The sequence below is a fragment of the Rhinoderma darwinii genome, chromosome 4 (assembly GCF_050947455.1).
Source record: "Rhinoderma darwinii isolate aRhiDar2 chromosome 4, aRhiDar2.hap1, whole genome shotgun sequence".
NCBI lineage: Eukaryota > Metazoa > Chordata > Amphibia > Anura > Rhinodermatidae > Rhinoderma > Rhinoderma darwinii.
Window position 1 is genome coordinate 152,115,962 of NC_134690.1, and position 20,127 is coordinate 152,136,088.

Genomic DNA, 20,127 nt, shown 5'->3' on the forward strand with positions numbered 1-20,127 from the left:
GAGAAGGTTTCTCTTGGTAGCATGCAGCGTACCCTCAAGAGATACACCGAAAACAAGAATGTGATCAGCCACGACCTGGACAACCTCGAGTTACCACAGAACATGAGGAAAAATGTATCAAGAGTGTGTTCTAAACCGACGGATTCAAAACAGCAAGTCACATATGTGCTGCTCTGATGGAAACGAGAAAGAAAACTGTCCCAATCATGACCGTCAAATGCCGCCTTGTAGCCAGTGACTTGAAGGCATTGAGAAAAAAAACGTTGCTAAAAGAGGAGGCGGTTGTGATTTAAAAAACAGGTGCTGGACCACTAGTCACTGGAGGAAGGTTCTTTTCACACACAAGATGAAGATTGAGGTGTTTGGGTGTAGGAGGCGAAAGTTCATTTATCGTGTAACAGGTGAGCGAATGCCCACAGTCAAGCATGGAGGAGGTTCTATTATGGTCTGGGGATGTTATGACGGTGGTGCGGACTTACTAAAAACTAAGGAATCATGGACTCCAAGTGCTACCACAACATCCTGGTGCACCATGCCATTGCTCCTGGCACCCATGGGTTGTGGTTTCACACCACAGCAACATAACGACCCCTTACATACCTACTTGCTTTGCAAATTGTACGTTCAGCCAAAACAACAACAGGTGCCGAAGAACATGGTTTGGCCACCCCAAAATCCCAATTGAACTCCTTTAGGATCGTCTGGACAGGTTTTTGAGATGTGCAAGTTACAAGCCAAAATCACCTTTGGGAGTTGCTACAAGAGAAGTGGGCTGCAATCGGAGCGGAAACTTTAGACAAGTTGACTGACAGAATGTCCCGCAGTTTGACGTGCTGTGATCACAGCTAAGGGTGGATACTTAGATGAGAGAAAAATGTAGTGAATAAAAGGCCCAATTTATTTGTAAACAATGTTTATGAGCACTTAACTCGTTCCCGCTTTAGCCACTTTTGACCTTCCTGACAGAGCCTCATTTTTCTGACGTTTCACTTTATGTGGTAAAATCTCTGGAAAGCTTTTACATATCCATGCGACTCGGAGATGGTTTTCTCGTGACACATTGGACTTTAAGTTAGTGGTAAAATTTGGTCAATACATTCAATATTGAATTGTGAAAAACACCAAAATTTTGCCAATGAAAAAAATTTGCATTTTTCTGAATTTAAATGCATCTGTATAGTTGCTAATTAACATCCACCATATGTCTACTTCAGATTGCCATTGTTTTTTTTAACATCCTTTTATTTTTATAGAACATTACAAGGCTTAGAACTTTAGCAGCAATTTCTCACATTTTCAAGAATATTTCAAAAAGCTATTTTTACAGGGGCCAGTTCAGTTGTGAAATGGCTTTGAGGGCCTTATGTTAGAAACCCCCAAGAAGTCACCCCATTTTAAAAACCTCACCCCTCAAAGTATTCAAAACAGGATATAGAACGTTTCTTAACCCTTTAGACCATTCACAGGAATTAAAGCAAAATAGAGGTGAAACTTACAAATTTCATTTATTTATTTATTTTTGCAGAAATTAATATTTTAATCAATTTTTTTTGTAACATAGAAAGTTTTACAAAAGAAATGCAACTCAATTTTTATTGCCCAGGTTCTGCACTTTTAGGAAATATTCACATGTGGTCCTGGTGTGCTTATGGACTGGAGCACAGGCCTCAGAAGCAAATGAGCACTTGGAGAATTTTGTGGCCTCCTTTTTATTAGAATATATTTTAGGCACCACGTCAGGTTTGAAGGGCTCTTGCGGTGCCAAAATAGTGGAAATCTCCCAAAAGTGACCCCATTTTGGAAACTACACCCCTTGAGGAAATTATCTAGGGGTATATAGTGAGCATTTTGACCCCACAGGTTTTTTGCAGAAATTATTGGGCCGTGAAAATGTAGGTTTAACTCATTTTTTTCTCATTTCCACAAGGACTAAAAGGAGAAAAAGCACCCCAACATTTGTAAAGCAATTTCTCCCGAGTTAAAAAAAAACACCATATGTGGTAATAAACGGCTGTTTGGACACACGACAGGGTTCAGAAGCTCCATTTGACTTTTGGAGCTAGGATTTAGCGGGATGTGTGTGTGTGTGTGTGTGTGTGTGTGTGTGTGTACACACACGCAATGTTGCTCTTGGTAGAATAAAGGTGTAAATGAAGGATGAAATGACTAATTCATGGATGTGTGGTACGCTTAGAAGCAATCCTGGATACACAGGCCTGGTTTTTCAGGGCAGGTTTCACAGTGGTAAATAGTGTCTTTTCTAATTTCCCTTTTGGAACACACTCTGCACATTTTTTGTGTCCTTTCCTCCTTTGCAATTTGGGGCACTTCATTGGGGAAATGTTGCCCTGGTACAATACGCGGACCATCACTTCCAGCAGATGTGCATGGGCCCTCCCGTGCCTGGTTCCCAAATCGAAGAGCCTTGATAATCACCTCTTGAAAGTTAAGGAATGTCCTTGTCCGGACTGCACATTGGGATAGCACGTAAGTGCTATACACTGCCACCTGTGCAATGTGCACAGCCAGCTTTTTGTAGAGACCAACCCTGTAGCCCGGGATGCAATTTGGCTTGTGGGTCACTGTGGTAGTACCTCGTTCAGGGACAGGGGTGCTGCCGCTGCCATCAATTGTGGTCAATATAAGGACATCCCTCGTCTTTATATTTGATGAACAACATGTTCTCGCTGCATAGTTCCCTGCTCTCACCCCTTCTGAGGCATTGGCTAAGCAGCGTTTTAGGGAGGCCTCTCTGATTTTTGCGCACAGTACCACATGCAGTGCTTGCTGGCATAAGGGCACCTAAATAGTGGGATGCTGGTATAGAAGTTATCCACGTAAAGGTAATAACCCTTGTCCAGCAATGGGTGTATTAAATCCCACACTATTTTCCAAAAAACTCCCAGGACAGGGGGGCATTCTTGGGGTTCAATAATAAAGTCCTTCCCTTCGTAAACCCTAAACCTGTGTGTATACCCAGATGTACTCTCACAGTTTTGCAATTTAATTCCATACCCTGCCCTCTTATTGGGCAGGAATAGCGGAATTTAAGCCTCCCTTTAAAATGAACAAGGGACTAACTATGGAAATATATTTATCAGGGTTGTGTCCGGGTTATGGCCATGCGGTAAATTGGGGTGTACAAAATATCCACACTCTAGTATTGCCTAATCTCTGGCTTCCTCACTAGTCCCATATGCAGCACAAGGCCACAAAATGCCATCATCTCCGCTGCATCTACAGGGTCCACTTAAACAATGAAGTGGGGTTTTGGGTTAAAAATTGTTGGGCGTACAAATTAGTCTGGACTAGCATTAAATTAAACTCCTCAGAGAAAAATACCTTGAAAAAGTCAATTACTGTGAGGCCTGCAGCCTCAAACCGAATTCCTGAGCTGCCTACAAAATCCGGAATTTGAGGCTCATAATAGTCGGGCGGTGGAGTCCACACGGGATCATTGGGGTTGCCTCAGCTGCTCTCCTGGGTCACCTTTGGGGGATTCCTTATCACTAGAGGAGGAAACAAAAAGGTGTGGGGCATATTCGTCGTCTCCCTCGCTGGTCGTGTCCGTGTCAGAGGCAATGATGGCGCATGCCTCCTCGATGGAATACATCCTTCTTGACGATTGAGACATTTTGATTTATTACAGGGGGGGGGGAGTGTGTTAACACGCGTAATGAACTTTTATTTTTACACAGTGGGGTGTGTGTGTATGTGTCGTTTTTTTTCACATGCATGGTGAACAAAAATTAAAAGATCAGAAGAAAAAAAAAAAAGACCAAATTAGAAAAAAATGTAACAGTAAAAAAATTTGACTAAAACTGTAATTCTACGTTATGTAAAATTTACTGTACGAAAAAAAAAAAAAGCACCAAGAAACAAAAAGGGATGGCGGTCCTCAGGGCACACACAGGGAGACGGTGCAAATTTAAAAAAAAAAAATTCCTGTGCCAAAAATTTAACACAGATGCTAATTAGTGATGGTAGTCACTGATGAGCACTCAGTGGGCACAGGACTCTGACAGTGAGTGGGTGGGACAGGGACAAGCCCAAGGACAGAGACAAAAAAAATCTGTGATCACAAAAAAAAAAAAAAAGAATACTGGTGATCAGACAGCATCAGCAAAAAAAGCACTTTCTTGTTTTTCACACAGTAGTGCAGATCGCACTACAAATCCCAGCAAAGCATGCACAGACAGTCTCTCAAACGCTCTGCACGCCGCTTCAACCCTGAATAGTAGCGTGCGGAGTGGTGATTTTGGGTACGCATCACTCCAGCAGGTGTAAGGGGGCACTGCGCCGGCTCCCTTCCCCTTCTTTTAGAAGTGCCTGGGCCCTATGCAGTCGTCTTTCCGCCCGGGCGCTTCTTTACTTCGTGGCCGTCACTACCGCTGTAGCAGCCATATCTCCCTGCTCTGCTATCTACTAGCGCCACTGTAGCTCCCTGAAGTAGTGGAATCCCAGTGTAGCCGGGGATACCGCTCCTGGAGCACTCCTTGATGTCTCTGTCCATATATGGACAGTGACATCAGGAGAAACTCCAGCAGCGGAATTCCCGCCCACAGCGTTGCAGACGGTGTGACCGTGGATTCCACTCCAGGAAAAGCCAACGAGGTCATTGTCCATAAATGGACACAGACAACAGGAGCTTCTCCTGGAGTGGAATCCCCGATCACAGTGCCGGCAACGCTGTGGATGGGGATTCCGCTTCAGGAGTTTCCCTTGATTTCACTGTCCATATATGGACAGAGACATCAAGGAGCGCTCCAGGAGCGGAATGCCCGGCCACACGGGGATTCCGCTCCTTAAGGGAGCTACATTAGCGCTCCCTACCAGGGGGCTGTGGGGCGCTCCCTACCAGGGGGCTAACTGGCGCTCCCTACAAGGGGGCTGTGGGGCGCTCCCTACCAGGGGGCTGTGGGGCGCTCCCCACAATGGGGCTGTGGGGCGCTCCCTACAGGGGGAATCTGTGAGTGGCGGACTGATGGTCATTTTACTGAGTGGGGGGCTGATGATCTTCAAGTGGTTTCCGCCTCTGACCTTCAATTGAAATTAATAGGAGGCAGAAAATACCTGCGGCGCTCGTTTGGAGCTTTTTTTCCTGTGTCTTTTGCATTCGCTTGAACGGCTTAAGTAAAAACACAAAAAAAGAAAAAGGTCAAACAACGCTGTCACTTCCTGAAAGAATTTTGAGGCAGATCTTTTTGCCTCACGAGAAACGTGTGTAAACATACCCTACGAGTGTAGCCTTTTTCGGTCTCTCTCAAAACAATTTTGATAGGTGTGCCCAGAGGAAATTTTATTTTTCCAGTGCTGCCTCGAGTCCGAAAAGCTTGGGAAACTCTTTACTAAGCTACAGGATCTCGTCGTGGAGCAGCTCAGTTCGTCATGTGAACGGGGCCTAGGTGAGTAAAATTTTGTTTTTGTTTGGGGGCACTGTCTACAAAAGGGGAGATGTGGGGGGCTGTATGGCACGATCTACAAGGAGGAGATGGGGGATTATGGCACAGTCTACAGGGAGGCACTATACTATGTGGGGGCCACTAAGCAGACATACTGTGTAGCGGCACTACAGGTGGCATAATACTGTGGGCACAATTAGAGGACAAAATACGGTGTCCTTGAAGGGGGTTGTAATATATTATATTATTAAATATTATTATACTGTATGGGGGCACTAAAGGGGCATTATAATTTTTTTATGGGGCATTTTTTTTTAATTAAGGGGGTGGGGCGCCATCTATCCTAAGGCCGGCCCTGGGTGTCGGTAATCACAACACCCGCCGGTGCTCTGACTGGTTGGTCATTACATTGACCGACTAATCAGAGCGCTCCTAGAGGTGGCACCACTGCCACCTCCCTAGATGATGTTGGGGGTGATAGGTGTGGTCTTAAGACAGCACCAATCACCACTGTCTAACTGTGCCCTGTGACTCCTGGGCACAGTTTTAACAAAAATGCCTGCGATTGACCAACCAATAGCAGCTAGCGGGGGGGGGGGGGGGGGGCAAAACTGCACCCTGGGCGAGTAGTAGGGACAGCCTGCTGTTAGGGACAATAGCCATCTTTACTTCGTCACAGTGCAATTACCGGTGACTGCTTCTCGCTGCGCAGTACCCATACGGCGTTTTGCGGGAAGCACCTCCCGGCAGCGCCGTATGTATACAGCGCATGTCGGAAAGAGGTTAATTATTTGCCTAAATACAGTAAATCCATATTCATCACAAACTAGCTATGTTTCTTCATTTCCAAAAAAACACAACCTTATAATTTGGGTGGTATATTGAAATTAATGAGCAGTGGTACCCATATAACTAATACAAAATATATATCTGTATCTATCTATCTATATACATACATATACACACACTGGCGTAGCTATAGGGGTCGCAGCGGTCGCAGCGGAGGTCCTGACGTCAAGCGTTGTGCGCAGCGCATGACGTCACAGCGCTATGCCGCCGCGCACAGCATCGAGACTACAGAACTCCCGCCGCGGCCGAAGAGGAAGGTAAGGTTATCCCTGACTGGCGGGGTCCGACTCCCGGGACCCGCCAATCAGTTGTTTTGAAGGGGCCGCAGCACTCGTACGAGAGCTGCTCCCCTTCATTCCTGTCACTTCATTCCGGTCACACTGTGAATCCGTGTTGGCGATTCACAGTGTGAGCGAGTAGTGAAATGAAGGGGAAGCAGCTCTCGTACGAGTGCTGCGGCCCCTTCAAAACAGCTGATTGGCGGGTCCCGGGCGACACATCAGCTATTGATGGCCTATCCTGTGGATAGGCCATCAATGTTTAGGGACTGTACAACCCCTAAGCCTACGATGTAGCAGGCTTAGGGGGCCCATGAGACAGGATCACAGATTGTGTGATCCTGTCTGCTGGGCCCTGTATCTAAGCCAATCACATGGTAGGCTTAGATACATGGCCCATGCGTGATCCTGTCTGCTGGGCCCTGTATCTAAGCCTACCACACTGTAGGTTTAGATACAGGGCCCCAGCACACAGTAATCTTATACTGTATAAGATTACTGTCTGCTGGACCCTGTATCTAAGCCTACCTTGTGGTAGGCTTAGATACAGGGTCCCACAGACAGTATCACACATGGGCCCTGTATCTAAGCCTTAGGGTATGTGCACAGACACTAATTACGTCCGTAATTGACGGACGTATTTCGGCCGCAAGTACCGGACCGAACACAGTGCAGGGAGCCGGGCTCCTAGCATTATAGTTATGTACGACGCTAGGAGTCCCTGCCTCGCTGCAGGACAACTGTCCCATACTGTAAACATGTTTTCAGTACGGGACAGTTGTCCTGCAGAGAGGCAGGGACTCCTAGCATTGTACATAAGTATGATGATAGGAGCCCGGCTCCCTGCACTGTGTTCGGTCTGGTACTTGCGGCCGAAATACGTCCGTCAATTACGGACGTAATTAGTGTGTGTGCACATACCCTAACACATGCGTTACTAATCATTTTTTGTGTGTTTTCTTACAGGTTCGGTCGTTGGACTACGGCGGATTCCAGGACTACTTCGATGACGGCTTTTTTTTTTTATTAATAAAATGGTTAATGAGGGTTGTGTGGGTTTTTTTTTTATTTCAATAAAATATTTTTTCTATGTCTTTGTGGTTTTTTTTAAACTATATTACTACCGCCTTAGTAATGGCCGCCGGCTGATTGACAGCATCCATTGCTAAGGCGGGGCTCAGTGTTAGCCGGTGCAGAGGCTAACACTAACCCCCTTTATTACCCCGGTACCCACCGCCACCAGGGGTGCTGGGAAGAGCCGGGTACGATCCAGTACCCGACCATCTGTAGTGATGGTCGGCCACTGGGGTGGCCGCAGGCTGGTATTATCAGGAGGGGAAAGGCCAAAAACAGTGGCCCTTCCCATCCTGGTAATGCTGCCTGCTGCTGCTTTATTGTATCTGGCTGGTTATGAAAATGGGGGGGACCCCACGTCATTTAAAAAAAAATAAAATAATAATTGGAAAGAACGATGTCGGGTCCCCCCCAATTTTCATAACCAGCCAGATACAACACAGCAGCAGCAGGCAGCATTACAAGGATGGGAAGGGCCACTGTTTTTGGCCTTCCCCAGCCTAATACTACCAGCCTGCGGCCACCCCGGTGCCTGCCCGTCACTACAGATGGTCGGGTACTGGATCGTACCCGGCTCTTCCCAGTACCCCTGGTGGCGGTGGGTACCGGGGTAATAATGGGGGTTAGTGTAGCCTCTGCACCGGCTAACATTAAGCCTTGCCTTAGTGATGGAGATTGTCAATCAGCCAGCGGCCATTACTAAGGCGGTGATAATAAAGTTTAAAAAGATACAAGCACATAGAAAAAATATTTTATTGAAATAAAAAAACAACCCTCATTAACCATTTTATTGAGAATAAAAAAAACGCCGTCATTGAAGTCCTCGTATCCGAAGTCCAACAACCGAACCTTTAAAAAAACAAACACACAAAAATAATCAGTAACACATAAAGAAACAAAATTATTATTCTTACCTATCCTGGGTCCAGCGCTGGAGCCGCAATGTCAGCGAGCTGGGCCCTGTATCTAATCCTATCATGTGTGATACAGTCTGCTGAGCTGTGTATCTAATCCTATCATGTGTGATACTGTCTGCTGAGCCACTGTATCTAATCCTATAATGTGTAGTACTGTCTGCTGAGCCACTGTATCTAATCCTATCATGTGTGGTACTGTCTGCTGAGCCACTGTATCTAATCCTATCATGTGTGATACTGTCTGCTGAGCCACTGTATCTAATCCTATCATGTGTGGTACTGTCTGCTGAGCCACTGTATCTAATCCTATCATGTGTGATACTGTCTGCTGGGCCACTGTATCTAATCCTATCATGTGTGATACTGTCTGCTGAGCTGTGTATCTAATCCTATCATGTGTGATACTGCCTTCTGAGCCACTGTATCTAATCCTATCCATAGTTTATAGGGTCGTAGTGCTATAGATATGCTATGCTGTCTCATATACACACATTTTTTTGGGGGCGGACACATATGTATTGGGGCTATTTCCCGGACATTTTAAGCCCTGAGGGTATGTTCACACGGCAGCGTCCGTTATGGCTGAAATTACTGTGCTGTTTTCAGGAGAAAACGGCACCGTAATTTCAGCCGTAAAGGCATGTGCAGGCGTCTTTCGCTGCGTCCATTACGGAAGTAATTGAAGCTGGTTTTCCATGGAGTCCATGGAAAACGGCTCCATTTACGTCTGAAGAAGTGACAGGCACTTCTTTGACGCGGGCGTCTTTTTTACGCGCCGCCTTTTAACAGCGGCGCGTAAAAAAAAATGACCATCGGCACAGAACATCGTAAGACCCATTCAAATGAATGGGCAGATGTTTTCCGACGCTTTTGAGCCGCATTTTCGGACGTAATTCAATGCTAAAACGCCAGAATTACGTCCGTAAATTGTGTGTGTGAACCCAGTCTTAGTGACGCCCCGGCTGCTAGTGCTGCATTGTTGGGTCACTTAGGAGCGTCGGCCATGAGAAGTTTGCGGGGGGGGGGGCCCAGTAAGAATTGTTGCATCGGGGCCCATGTGCCTATAGCTACGCCCCTGTATACACACACAAATACATATAAATCACTCACACATTTACCCTGATATCCAGGAGTGCTGCATATTTTTTTTGCACTTTATATAGTCACAATGAACACGCACTTTTATTCTCATTGGAGAAATAACATGAGAAATTATCTATTAATGACTACACTGATTGGTTGCTACAGCTTACACCACAAATGCTTTTGCATTTAAAAGTGAAACTGCTTTGATGTAATTTTATTGACCAGGCTGCAGTCTAGCCAGAGAATCTAGTAACCGAGGTAAACATACTGCAAGAGTAAAATCTGGTTTTCTATAAGCATCAGCCCCTACATGTCAAAAAGTAGTACAATATATAATTTCCCCAAACATCTATTTCCATAATACAGAGGGCAGTGGGATACCTATCGGGAGTGCGGCGGTTGAAGTTGTACAAAGGCCCGCCTGCCACATAAGAATGCACCAGTATTGTAAATCGCACATAGTTGTTGGGGGCCCGGTCACAAATTTTGCATTGGGGCCAAGGAGCTTCAAGTTGCGCCTCTGACAGAGGGCAGTCGATACATGATGTACACATTTGATTTAATATCAAAATAAATTGATGACGTTTGTGAGATAGGCTCTGTTCACAGATGCGTACTGGCTTCCGTTTTTAATGGAAGCCACAACGCAGTGCTGGATACAACGCAAAACAGATCCCAACGACGGCCGACAGACCCCGGTGACTTACAATAGGGGCCATCAAAATCCGCTGAGGTGTCGGTCACTGACAGGAAAAATAGTGCTGCGTGCAGCGCTTTTTCCCCCGTTCAATTTGATGGACTCTACAACAGAGCCTCCAACGCAGATAAACCTAGCCTTATGTGTCAATGTTACAATTATGTTCTATGTGTGACACCGAGGAAAAGATGCAAGAAAAAACAAAAGTGGTATTATAAAATGAAAAGGCAGTTCTCTATCAATGGCAAGCGTATTTTTCAACTCATTTCATGCATTTTTGGGTGCAGTGTTAGTACACAGTGTGTGTACAACAGTTATACATTCAAAGAACAAGGACATCATTTAGTAAATTTTGTTAAAAAGTTCAGTCAGTCATATTTATAGCATGCTTCTAAAGCTTATAACACTACACAACTACACACAGATATATAACACTGAAATATTGTTCTTAAAATACATATACATGCACCATTAGAAGAACAAAGATGAACCATTTGTTATTTTTAGGGCATGTTCAGATGTGATGGATATGCCGTGCGGATTCTGCATCACAAATATGCAGATATTTACAGTACAATACAAGCAGATGAGCCAAAACCTCGTCCACATGTTGCGGAAAAAACCCTGCAGTGAAAGCGGAGCATGCTATGGATTTTCATAGGCTCAAACCTGCGGCAAATCCACAACAAAATCTGCATGTTTAATATGCAGTTTTTGGCGCAGATCCATTTGTGGATTTTAGGCGATTTTGCAGAAAAATCCACAGCGGAAATTGTCCGCCACATCTTAACATGCCCTTAAGCAAACTATATACCATGTACACCAAGCACTGCAAAATGTAAAGGCACAATCCACTTCCATGGAATATATTCCCTTATTAGAGAATTGCGGATAATGACTAATATACAGCTACGGTCCAAACAGCTCCTATTATGCTGGGTCCACCAGTAGCGGAGTAATCCGCAGCAATTCCGCAGTAAAATCCATACCGGTTACAGATTGAACTGCGTATTCATTGCAGATTTCAGCCCTATACATTGAAGGGGTGAAATCGACTGAGAAAATCCGCAACAGAATCGAGATGCTGCGGATTTCATATTCTACAGCATGCTCAGTTTTCCATGCAGATTTTTTTCTGCTACATGTGGATGGGGTTTTAAAAACCCTATCCACATGTAATGTAGCGGAATCCGCGGCATGTGAATTCAAGATTAGAAGCTGGAGTAATTCCCGACAACCACAATGCTAAAACCATTTGGACGTGTTGCAAGGTTGGGGAACAAAAAACCAACAACTTAGCTGCAATAGCATATGTTGCAATTTGTATATGTTTTGTGATGACTATTTTCACCCCTTGTCTTTGCTCTTGCTATTCTGTTGCATGAAAATAAACTCTCAGGGGACTCATGCTATACATAGTCTGTGTGAAGCCCCAGCCTTAGAAACCGCATAATAATATCCTAGATGTTCTATTTCCAGAGAACGAAACAGAATTCCAGGGAAGTGGAGTTTCCTTAAAAGCAGAAGGGAAAAAGTACAACCTAACAGCCGCTAATAAACGTCATGGTTTTATGTGCTTATTGTAAATTTTTACTAAAGATACTAGATGTATATATCTAAAATAAAAATATTGCATGGGATACAACGACCACAAAAAAAAAAGTACACAGTCATTCCAGCTGTATGGTTTAAATAAAAAAAGGTAAAGATCAATAAAAAAAAAAAAAAGACTTTATATTGTAAGGATGAAAATACATTTCACTTCATTATGATGCCCTTAAAAAAATAAAAAAAAAATAAAAAAAATCAACTGGAAAATCTCAAACCACTAAACATTAATGCAGCTTAATAGTTTTTATTTTTTACTGTACTAAGATCTATGGAGAACCCTTACAAGCCAGCTAAATTAATTTATGGTAAATCATAGGATGGTAAGAAAATATTGCATTTATGAGCATTAGCTTCTTTACATAAAATAGATCACAAGCGTGCGTCATGACAGTCAGCATCAGCGGCATGTCCTGCATTAGCCACCTGCATTTTCCCCGACGCTCCCATAATGAGCTTTCCATTGTTGCTACTTAGGAGGCTGTGCCAACAATTAGATTAGGATATAAGATTAGAGGGACTGGAGGCAGGTTCTCAGAGTAAAGACTTCTGCGCATCACTGTGGCATTCCAAAAATAAAAAAAAGCCATGCAACATTTTTTAATTGTATCATTTGTATGCATGTTGTATATTTTATGACATTTGTGAGGAAAAATGTCTAAACAGTGCAGTTTGACCACAAACACAAGAACACCGCATGAAGCATGTCGCCATGTTCGCATACTTGTGAAGTTAGGGACACCACAAAACAGCATGAACTGACATGCGCAAAATACCAAACACTACTTACCCCTTTGTCTCCTCTGGCTTTTGAATTAAACTTTACGGTCTTTAACCTCGCTCGCTCTTTTTTCTCAACCCTGAAGGACATTTAAAAGAAATAGTTGCGCTTCATATGTGCACAAAATGAAAGCATTGGCATATTTATACGGTTAGTTACTGCAGCTCTGACCTAAAAACTTTCATTTTAGGTTACTTAAATAAAGCCACGTTAGGATAGGATTATGCTCGGTTCACACTGGCGTCATGTCTTCCGCTTTTCAACATACAGAACGGATATGTGGGATCCATCACGATCAGCCATGATCCGATATGATTTGCTTTCTTTTACCCCCATTGACTTATAATGGGTCCGTCAGCGATCCTCTTTTTTTACTGGATCGAATAGCGCAGCATGCTACTCTATTCTTTCCTTAGGCCTCATTCACGCCGGGAAAATCGTCCGTTTTTGGCAGATTTTCCCGGCCGGTTTGCATCCGTTCCGATTCCTTTCCGATTTGGACCCAATTTTCATCCGTTTTTTTCCCTGTCCGTTTTAAAAATCGGATGAATTTCATTTAAATTTGTTGCCACACACAGCCCTTTGTAGATAATGCCACCTAGCAGGTAATGCCACCCAGCACCCTGCAGGTAATGCCACCCAGCCCCCTGCACGTGATGCCACCCAGCCCCCTGCACGTGATGCCACCCAGCCCCCTGCACGTGATGCCACCCTGACCCCTGCAGGTGATGCCACCCTGACCCCTGTAGGTGATGCCACCCTGACCCCTGTAGGTGATGCCACCCAGCCCCCCCCCCCCCTTCCAGGAGAAGTCACTGACTTCAATGTCCATATATGGACAGTGTAGTTACTGACTTCTCCTGGAGAGGAATTCCCTGCCACAGGTCGGGAATTCCGCTTCAGAAGTGAGTGACGTCACTGTGTCCATATATGGACAGTGCAGTCACTCACTTCTCCTGTAGCGGCATCCCCGGCCATAGAGTCGGGGATTCCGCTGCAGAAGTGAGTGACTTCGCTGTGTCCATATATGGACACAGCGAAGTCACTCACTTCTCCTGTAGCGGCATCCCCGGCCATAGAGTCGGGGATTCCGCTGCAGAAGTGAGTGACTTTGCTGTGTCCATATATGGACAGTGTAGTCACTCACTTCTCCTGTAGCGGCATCCCTGGCCATAGAGTCGGGGATTCCGCTGCAGAAGTGAGTGACCTCGCTGTGTCCATATATGGACAGTGTAGTCACTCACTTCTCCTGTAGCGGCATCCCCGGCCATAGAGTCGGGGATTTCGCTGCAGAAGTGAGTGACTTTGCTGTGTCCATATATGGACAGTGTAGTCACTCACTTCTCCTGTAGCGGCATCCCCGGCCATAGAGTCGGGGATTCCGCTGCAGAAGTGAGTGACTTCGTTGTGTCCATATATGGACAGTGTAGTCACTCACTTCTCCTGTAGCGGTATCCCCAATCCCCGGCCGGGGATTGGGGATTCCGACTCCTACAGGGAGCAAAAAAAGACCCTCCTCCTCCTCATATGCACTCTGCACTGTGAGGAGGAGGAGGAGAGAGAGCGCGAGCGACGGTAGACCCGGCCATCACTCGGGACACATTCCAGCGATGGCCGTGCATTACCCGGCCCCATAGACTTCTATGGGAGCCGCGCGGCTGGGTACCCGGCCGAAAATAGGGCATGTCCCATTTTTTGACGGTCGGTTTTCCCGGCCCGTCAAAAAATTGGTCGTGTGAATAGCCCCATTAGGGGTCTATTGTTCCTAATGCAGCCGGGTGCCGGCCGATTTATGAACGGCCGGCACCCGGCCAGGAAACCCTGTCGTGTGAATTCCGCCTTAGACATGACGATAGACACCAAGATGGAACCAGACAGACCCATAAATACGTGAATGTCGTTCTGCTCCTATGATGAAACAGAACAATGGAATGGATGATGTATGTTTGATCTCAGCCTTACTTATGTATTAATGGAAAATTGAAATAGAACCACTAAGAGTGTACAGCTAGTGCTTAGAGGACTTAACTAAATGGGACAATTCAAATTTCCAATATGTGTGGGGTTATACCGCCATCCTGCAGGAATGAAATAAGTCCCAGATTTACCAAGAAGGGCTGCGGAGGCGGGGTGCCTGGTCACTTCCTCTGCCCATAAAATAGTGCCTGTGCCACCAAGACAATTCGTAATAACACTAATAAAAATCTTCACTTTGTAAAAGAATTGCTGTAGCAGCTCTGGCTACTATTTGTGACCAAATCTGGGCTTCTGAATCAATTGACTCCATGTACGCACTTGTTTGCAGAGTGTGCAGGCTGCATAACTGGAGCGGTCAAATCATACAAGAAAAAGAAGAACATGGACAGCATATACCTTTTATATGTAAAGCGACACTGCTGGACACATTTTAAGATCACCAAATGACATGCATCTCTTCACAGTTTACTAGTCCGCAAGTTAGCCGTAAACCCCTTTACTGCCAGAACGCATTTTGACGTTTTTTATTTATTTTTAAAGTTCAGACTTTTGGGAAAATAAAATGAAAAAAATAAGGCTCAATGTTTATACAAATGCACGTTTTCTGATTTTTGCCAGTTCGTTATGGTCATGTGAATACTATGCAGGTGTATAAGGCTTTGTTCACATTTGAGTTGGAGGCTCCGTTAGGGTCCTCAGTCGCAGATCTGGGCAAAAATACCAGAAACCACGGACACTCCGACTGAACCTATAAAATTCAATAGGTTCCGTCGGCCGCTGGTGGTGTCCTTCATGCAACGGAACCGGCGCTTCCGGTATTTCTGCTCCTCTGAAAAATTGCCCTACCAAGGGAATTTTCAGTCAGAGGGATTATTAAAAGTAAATGTATAAAATTAATGAGGTCTTGTGTCGGTTTATTTTTTTTCATTTTACATTATAGATTACAAAATTATTTTTCAGGTTTATTTTACCACCGATTATATAGAATGCTTTTTCATGCTACAGAACAGACCAGTAAGTCAGACTTTCAGGCCTGTAGGAACACTATAGTCCACACCAACTAGAACCAAATCTGCACACTGACAAACGCAATACCGACTGGAAAAGAAGCTCAGCAGTAACATGTCTTATGGCAAAAGTCTACACCACCAATTTGCGGCACTCCCCAGAGTCTTTTCAACAGAACTTCGTTTAAGATGTTTAAAGGACGAGTGACACGCAAATTGATATCAAAATTTTTTTTTACATTTAGTGTTTTATTATAAAATCTTTCATTTATGTGTGTTTTTGTGTTTTACTTTTTTCTAACTTTTACTTCACTATGGGGGCTGCCATTTTGTTTTTCATCTCTGTATGTGTCGATTAACGACACATACAGAGATGGAATACGGCAGCTATAGTGCATAGGAGTCAATGAACGGGAGCCGTTCCATTGACTTTGCTCTATGGCTCTGTACTGCGCAGACGGCAGGTCAGAGTCACACAGAGCAGAGCAGCTGTTTGCAGGGAGAGAGCAGGCGCCATACTGAAGACCAGCTGCACTGCAGGTAAGATGTGTGTCTCTGCATGTCCCACTCTCTATCTCACAGACCCCCGCTCTTGTGACCCCCGACGGCACGTAAAAAGACGCCCGACCAAAATGAAGTGCACATCACTTCTTGTGACGTTTTTGGAGCCGTTTTTCATTGACTATAGAAAAACAGCTCCAAAAACGGCCGTTATAAAACACGAGTTTGATTAAAAAATGGCTGAAAATCAGGAGCTGGTTTCCCTTTGTTTAGTAAGCGTGTGAACATACACTTAGCCTTTTGGTGTGTCCTATAACTTCTTCCAGCTGCAGAATCACACCCAATATGGATGCCGGACACTGCTTAGCAATTTGAAGACACCTTTACCTGGGGCTTGTGAGAGGGGGGGTGAGGTTCCCTCCCACATTTACAGCAGCTGTGAGTCAGGTTGCTTTGCCTTATTCACCTTACTGTAATTCTGGGAAGTGCTCACCCTGGTGGCCAACGTAGGAAAACATGTCAAATTATTATTTAATTTTTAATACTTTCCACCATACGGAAAAAAAAAAAATACAGCAAAAAACTTAAAAAATAGAATAGAAATAAGTAACGACACTTAAAAAAAAAGGTTTCATTTGCGACACATTCCCTTTAAAGAAAGAAGCAAGATAGTAGATTTATAATTTCAGACAAACGATCGCCATTGTTTGTTCCTAGGCATTGCCTATGTCTGGAATAATGGATCTGCTATGCTGCTGCTTTTAGGATTTCTAAATGAGGGAAAAAGTTTTGTTCAGAAGACTCTGGCGAGTGCCGCAAGATTTTCTTCTCGACTTATTGTGCTAGTCTACCACAAGGAAATTCTTGGGTCTTACAAGATACTATTGTATATACATTCTGGTGATGCTTCATTGGGATTTCCAGTTTGTATTAGTGGCTCAATAATAGCGACAGTTTGACCTGAGAGACCCTTATATTCCAGTGTGCAGCAAGCGATCAGATGTCAGTCGTCCATCAATCGAAGCTACAGAAATGTACTGCAGTTTTGATTCTATTTTGAACCTACAATGTCAAGACGTAACTACACTTGCAAAATACTTTTCTGTAATGTAGTATCTATGACATACACTATACGGTCATCCTCTGTTGCATCAATCACTATGAAGGTGACTGTTTATTAAGCTGAAAGGATAGGCTTTAACCTTTAATAACCAAGGATTATTTATTGTTTTTTCACTGTTGCATTCTAAGGGTGGTAACTTTTTTTTTTATTCTGTCGACATAACCGTCCGTATAAGGGCTTGTTTTTTTGCAGGACAAAATTTTTCAATTGTGTCGTTTTTGGGTGCATAGAATACTTTGATTAGTTTCAATTCTTTCCTAAAATAAAGTTAATAAAAGTTAAACAGCTATTCCAGCATTGTTTTTCACGTTATACATTTACACCATTCACTATGCGGCATAAATAACATGTTACCTTTATTCTATGGGTCGGCACGATTAAGGAGATACCAAATATGTAGAGGTTTTAGGTTTTCCTACGTTTGCAAAACAAAAACTCTTTAAAAAATTTCAAGAGCATTTCAAGAGCTGTAACCTTTTTTTTTTCTCCATCGATGTAGCCATATGTGGGCTTGTTTTTTGTGGGACAAGGTGTCGTTTTTATTGGTAGTATTTTGGGGTACTTGGGACTTCCTGATTAACTTTTATTTTTTATGGTGGGAACGGGAGAAAAAAAAAAAAAAAGGAATGTTGCCATTGTTTTGGGTGTTTTTTTTGGACACCGTTCACCCGGCGGTTTAATGTGCTAACTTTATTGTTTGAGTCGTTACGATTGCGGTTGTTTATACAATGTGTGTGTATGTATTACTTTTTTGTTACACTTTTACTAAATAAAAGCTACTTTTTGGGGAAAAAATGGGTTTTATTTTATTTTTACTGTAATCTTTTTTTTATTTCATAAACTTTATTTAAACGGTTTCATTTTTTATTTATTTTTTGTCCCACCAGGGGACTTCACCATGCGATCTGCTGATCGCTTATATAATGCTTTGGTATACTTAGTATACCAAAGCATTATTGCCTGTCAGTGTAAAACTGACAGGCAATCTATTAGGCCATGCCTCTGGCATGGGCCAATAGGCAGATGCTGAAGGCAGACCTGGGGGCCTTTGTTAGGCCCCCGGCTGCCATGGAAAGCCAATGGCGCCCCACGATTTCTTTGCGGGGGCGCCGATGGGGTGACAGAGGGTGCTCCCTCCCTCTGTCAAACACATTAAATGACGCTGTCGCTTTTGGCAGCGGCATCTAATGGGTTAAACTGCCGGAATCTGAGTGCGCTTAGATTCCGGCAGTTATGGCAGGAGCCAGGCTGTGTAGAACAGCCGTGCTCCTGCTGCTGATCACGTGGGTACACTGGCAGTATCCACCTGGAGCGACTGATATATCCGTCACTATGCGGGAACGAACACCTGCTTGCGATGGATATATCCGTCGCTCGTTGTTAAAAGGGTAAAGAGAATAGGGAGAATAGTCAGCTAGAAATAATCAGTGAATAACTAAAGTTGCCTCATAAGATACATATCTTTCTTATTGTGTGTAATCTGAAATATTTCAAACAGAGAAGGGAGAGAAAACTAGTAACCTTATAAAAACTAAATTTACTCTACCTGCGCTTGCTTGGAATGACTCCAATTTCTTCACTTTCCCCTTCTGCAGTGACTTGCCGAGCCTGCCACCATTCATCGTCAGAGGCGTTAACAACATGCAGAATATCTCCAAACTTAAAGTTAAGGCCTTGGCTGGGGAGGCCACTGTCTTTAGTCTTGTCATAATCGAATAGTGCTCTAAATAATAATTAAAAAAAAGAGTTAGTAAAACAAAAATATCTATCACATATTACTTTTCTAAACCTTTTCTTAAAAGAATCTGTCACTAGACATTCCTCTAAACCTAAATGGTGCCCTGTTATTGGTACAGCACCTATTGAAAAACCTGACGAATTATATGCCATGCAGCATGTCCCTCTTTGCTTATTGGTTGAAAGGGATCACACGATTAGCATACAGACACTTCTCCTTTAAGTGTCGGTTGAGTCTTCAGTGGGGGCAAAAAGGGCTGTCCGTGAAAGAGCCTCTTTAAGAACATAACTAACAAAATTCAGAAGAGCTGAGGATATCTAAATAGATCATGGCATTGATTGCTGGAAAACCTAATGTGTACTCTCACTGAAGGTGAGAAATCTAAATGGATCTTCCCTCGCCAATAGGACTATATTCAGAAGCTCCATGTGTGTCCAAGGAACGGCTTTTGGGAGGTTCTACAGATCTGTTCATCAGTCACAAGAAGTTTTACTAGCTCAGATGGTGTGGGGATTCAGTTTAATGCCTTACTCACATGGCCATATTTTGGCTCCGTACAAGCTTCTAACGTACACTTCCATATGCAAACTATTTTTACTGAATCCGACAGAAAAAAAGAAAAGAAAACATGCCATGTTCCATCAAATGTCACATTATACAGAGAATACCTCTGTAATGCGGTGTCACATGGAAGCATCATAACAGCAGTACATGGAGTGTCTATGGCCCTACACCGGCTCTGTGTACACAGCCCTCATGTGGATGTGCCCTTAATCTCAGTTCAGCAAAATCTCCCCAAGTAGCTTCTTGTAGCAGCTACTTTGCTAGCCAACATCATGTGGTCATTGGTTCGAAGACCCTCATGGCTTTCTAAAAGTAGAAGTAATCACCTACTTTTACTCTTTGCCTTCACTACGTACACGTGCTGAAGAATTTACTTACTATTTTGTTTGTTCGTTTTATTTAAAGCGACATTATTGCAAGTCACTTTTATGATGTCTAATAACTCTTTACAGATACCCCACATTCAGCTCCCCTCCATTCATTGTAACTTCAGTGTCCATGTACTAGTCTCGGGACGATGAGGAC

The 20,127-nt window shown here is 43.9% G+C and overlaps 1 protein-coding gene across 27 annotated transcripts in view; it reads right to left on the reverse strand.

Annotated features, from left to right (window-relative positions):
• Positions 1-20,127, reverse strand: part of DLG1 (discs large MAGUK scaffold protein 1) — a 247,776-nt gene that overhangs the window by 46,654 nt on the left and 180,995 nt on the right. For all 27 annotated transcript variants that reach the window (XM_075861717.1, XM_075861714.1, XM_075861712.1 and 24 more), the window contains 2 exons: positions 18,847-19,023; positions 12,702-12,771 (listed from right to left, as the gene is read on the reverse strand). In XM_075861717.1, coding sequence (XP_075717832.1) covers positions 12,702-12,771; positions 18,847-19,023 — 247 coding nt within the window. The remainder of the gene's footprint in view (positions 1-12,701; positions 12,772-18,846; positions 19,024-20,127) is intronic.